We start from the raw sequence: 4897 nt of genomic DNA on the forward strand, positions 1-4897 counted from the left end.
TCATATTGGAATGTAATTGTTAACAAATTTTATTGTAAACAACAGTGGAAATTACTTTTGACTATTATATGTTATGACACTTAGGATTACAAAATGACGGGAGATCGCTCTTGGATGTACTATCGTTAACTTTTGATGGATTCATTAGAGATGAATTTGTAAATGGAGTTAATGAATTCATTAATTTTGTACGTTCTAAGTCTACATTTATGTGGAAGAATAAAATTAGATGCCCTTGCTCTCGATGTAGTAACAACATGTTTCTAAATTTCGATTCGGTAACAGAGCACATCCTTAAAAAGGGTTTTACTGGTGCTTACACAATTTGGAGTTTACATAGGGAAGATAATGTTGAACAATCATAATGAAGTAGAGATAGAGTTGAACCATATGCTAGTAATAAGGAACATGAGGAATATGGAGAACCTACATATGAAGAGGAAATTAAAAATTCATATACTAGAATGGTTAGGGATGCTATTGGTCCAGAAGTTACTTTCAACCATGGTTATGAAAATGAGTCAAGGTTTGTGGAAAAAGATCCAAATCCAAATGCATCTAGCTTTTACTCTTTGTTAAGCAATGTAGAGTAACCTTTGTGGTCAAGTTGCACAAAGCACACAACGCTTTCAGTTGTGTCTCAACTTTTAAATGTTAAGTCAGAGTACAATTTGAGTAAATCATGTTTTGATCGACTGTTGGAGATAATAAAGAATATGTTGTCATTAGATAAAAATTTACCTACTGACTTTTATAGAATGAAGAAAAAGATAACAAAACTTGGATTGGGATATATCAAAATTCATGCTTGCAAAAACAATTGCTTATTATTTTATGAGAAAACTGTTAATTTTGAGCATTGTATGATATGTGGACATCTTCTGTATAAATTGAGAAAATCAAGTGTGAAAAGGTAGAAGAAAATACCTTACAAGATATTGCGTTACTTGCCATTTATACCTAAGCTTCAAAGGTTTTATATGTCTTGTAAAATTGCTAAACATATGACGTGACATGCGCAAAATAATAATATATATTTCTTAATATGATTATTCCGGGGAAAAAAAATTAAAGTCAAAACATAGATGTTTTCTTGAGGTCATTGATAGATGAGTTGCAAGTATTGTGGACTTAGGGTGTTGTCACATATGATGCATATAAGAAACAAAATTTTCATATGAGGGTAGTATTATTATGGACAATTAATGATTTTCCTGCTTACAGTATGTTGTCAGGGTAGAGTACTCATGGACGATTATCATGTCCCTATTGCATGGAACATTTTAATTCTTTCATATTGGATCATGGTAGGAAGCCTTGTTTTTTTTATTGTCATTGGCAATTCTGGCGAGTTGATCATCCTTTTAGTAGTCAGAGAGACAAATTTATTCAAAAAAGAGTTGAACATGACTTACCATTTTCTCTATTATCAAGTGAGGAAATATTGTAACATTTGAATTCGCTTCCTCATCTCCCATTCGGAACAAAATGTGGTGACCAGAAGATTTCGGGTTATGGTGTAAGTCATAATTGAGCGAAAAAGAGTATATTTTGAGCTCTGCCTTATTGGCATACGCTTCTTATTCGTCACAATCTCGATGTGATGTATATTGAACGTAATGTTTTCGAGAATATATTCAACAAAATGATGGATGTTAAGGGAAAGACAAAAGACAACTTAAAGGCACGATAAGATTTGAAGGTGTATTACAAGCTGTCAGAATTGAAAATGGTGAAAAATAATGAAAAAATTTACAAGTCTAAGGCTGCGTACACCTTAAATAAGGAGGAAACAAGAAATGTTTGTGCTTGTGTGAAACAATTGAGATTACCTGATGATTTTGCGTCATATTTCTCGGTGTGTTAATGAGATTGATTACAAATTTTATGGAATGAAAAGTCACGATTGTCATGTTTTTTTACAACAATTGTTGCCAATTGTCTTCCGTGATATGGTGCCTTACTCAATTTGGGATGCGATTATTGAGATCTCACCTTTTTAGGGATTTGTGCGTAATTGAAATACCTGTAGATCATATGAAAATTCTGTAAGGAAAAATATGTAAAACTATATACAAACTAGAAAAGATCTTTCCTCTCGGTTTCTTTGATTGTATGGAGCATTTGTCTATTCGTTTATCTTACGAGGTAAATGTTGGTGGACCCGTCCAGTATCGATGGATGTATTCATTTGAGAGGTACTATAATTGTTGTTTGTTTTCAAATACTTTATTATAAGAGTTTAAGGTCTTTTATAAGTTTGATGAATATTGTGATTTTTAGGTTTTTGCAACATTTGAAGAAAGTAAAAAATTGAGCATCAGTTGAAGGATCTATATGTGAAGCTTATATGATCGAGAAAATATCCTTGTTTTGGTCATGGTATTTTGAACTTGTTGTGCGAACAAAATTAAATAGAGTGTCACGTAATGATGATGGAGGAGATGTGGACTCTCTAGGTCGTCTTTCAATATTCACTCATCTTGGGCGAGCTTTTGGTCCATTAGATAAATCTCGATTTTTAGATGAGGATAAGTTTTATGCTGTTGAGCTATATGTTTTAATCAATTGTGAAGAGGTGCTCTCATATATAAAGTAAGTACCATTTTACCATAAACTCAAATAATCGATCATAAGAATGAACTTAATCACTAAATTGTGGATATGATGATAGGATATTTGATGTCATTGTCAATGGGGATGTTGTGCATATATCGGAAGATGAATTAGAGAAAGTATGTGATGCAAGATTCGTGAAATGGTTTAAAAATTATGTAAGTTTATGTAAATTATAATTGAACTTTTAATAACATTGACACATTCATTATGTAATATTAATTTTTGATGTTGTATGTCATGTTCGTAGGTTGCAAAACATAAAGATGAAATTGACCCACGTTTACTTGAAATCTCTTATGATTCAGGACGTATGATAAGGTGTTATAAAAGATACTTTGTAAATGGTTTCAAGTTTCACACTTTAGATTACGGCCAAAATCGTAAGATAATGAATAGTGGGGTTTGCATAAAAGGAAGTTTTTACAATGATCAAGCGTATAATTTTTATTGTGTTTTAGTGGATATAATCGAGTTAGAGTATTTTGGTATCGAAAACAGAGTTGTGCTATTTAAGTGTCATTGGTTTAACACTGAAAAAGGTATTAAGGTAGATCCTTTGCATGGTCTTGTTGAAATTAAATATAACTCAATACTTGTCATTAATGAACCATTTGTTTTAGCTGCACAAGTTCACCAAGTTTATTATAATAGTTATCCATCAATCAAAAGAAATCGATGTGATTGATGGGCAGTATTTAAAACAAAAGCTAGGAGTAGATTTCACATTTCTAGTGGTGGAGATAGAGAAAATAAAATTGACTTGAATGAAAAAGTATATTAAGAAGATGTGTCTACTTCAAATACTGGTACTTCATTGGATGAACTTGATAACTTTACAGTTTTAACAAGTGGTGATTATGAAGAGGTTAATCTCTTGATTGAAGATGAAGAAGATGACATGCAAAGAGATGAAAATGAAAAAGATAACATGGAAAGAGATGAAGATCAAATTGAAGATGATGATTGTGAAACTTTTAATGATGATAGTGATAATAATGAAGAACATGAGTTTGCTTATTCTGGAAGTGATTGATGATGGTATGCATATAAGATTTTGGTTTTGTATTTTTTGTTATATATTTGTTTAACTTTAATTTTATAATATTAAAAAATCTTTACATGATATGAAATTATAACAAAAAGTTTATATATATAAATGTTGAAATTAATACTATATAATTGCAGCTTTGATTGTACAAATGAATAATCATACTTGTCATTGTTAGAAATTGATGATTTTTATACATTGATTCAATTTTATTGAAAATAATTTGTCTGATTTTTAACAAAAAAATATTGCAGGAACGATGGTTAAAGAGATGCATTCAAAATCGAGACCTAGATCAACAAATGTCTCTAGAAGTATCTCTTTCCCTACAAATGCCATGCGTTTCTTGATGTCACAGTCCAATTTTTGGGTCATGATCGACGCAAGGGACCAATGAGCTCAGCCCACCAAGCCCAAGCAAGCCTACTTACATGATTTTATACGTTAATCCATATTTTTTTAAAATTCGAAATTCATAATGCTCAATTACAATTTCTTTGAAAACAACTAATAAAACTCAGCCATGTATTCATAATGGCATCATCAATCATTATATACATACATATAATTTGACAAGTGAATCTCAGCATTTCACCACAAATAGTCATATACACGTAACTAAAACTTGACCGTAAGTGAAGTGACTCTAGATGGGAGATATGACTACTGAATGTCAAAGTACTTGCCCAAAAGATGGGAGTACGCAGACACCTCAATCTACGTTTCAACCACCCTTGAATCTGAAAACATAAAGTTGAAAATGTGAGTATAAACTCAGTGAGTGAACAAGGAAGGGAACAAGTAAACAATAAGGAAGGTTTAAAGAAAATCATGATGTATTTATCTTTAAAACAATGCAATTTAGTTTCGCTCTTATCAAAACTCCTCATATAAACCCCAAATGAGTAAATCACTTGATAAAAAGGGTCCATGCTCAACAAAGGATTTGAAGAGTGAATTTTAATAGCATTCGTGCAATTCAAGTCAAATAAACGACGAGTCCTCGATGCAACGGAAAGGCATTCTCGTTGTAGCGAGAAATAGAGCACCATGAAAAAGTTTCCTTTCTTTCAAGAAAAAGCCATCCTGTTAAAATGACAAAAAAATCAACATAAACGCATAATAATTTCCAAAGTTCAACATGCAAAATTCACATGTGCAACACCATATACCATACTCATGAACTTTCTATAACACACACACACACACACACACACACACACACACACA

General features: G+C 31.6%; 1 protein-coding gene across 1 annotated transcript; it reads left to right on the forward strand.

The window, feature by feature from the left end:
• Positions 1434-4177, forward strand: LOC18601362. Its single transcript, XM_018120233.1, has 4 exons — positions 1434-2198; positions 2284-2595; positions 2675-2774; positions 3922-4177. Exons 2-4 carry the CDS (start codon positions 2351-2353, stop codon positions 4015-4017), a joined length of 441 nt encoding a protein of 146 aa, XP_017975722.1. The 5' UTR covers positions 1434-2198; positions 2284-2350; the 3' UTR covers positions 4018-4177.

Source organism: Theobroma cacao, chromosome 4, assembly GCF_000208745.1.
Source record: "Theobroma cacao cultivar B97-61/B2 chromosome 4, Criollo_cocoa_genome_V2, whole genome shotgun sequence".
NCBI lineage: Eukaryota > Viridiplantae > Streptophyta > Magnoliopsida > Malvales > Malvaceae > Theobroma > Theobroma cacao.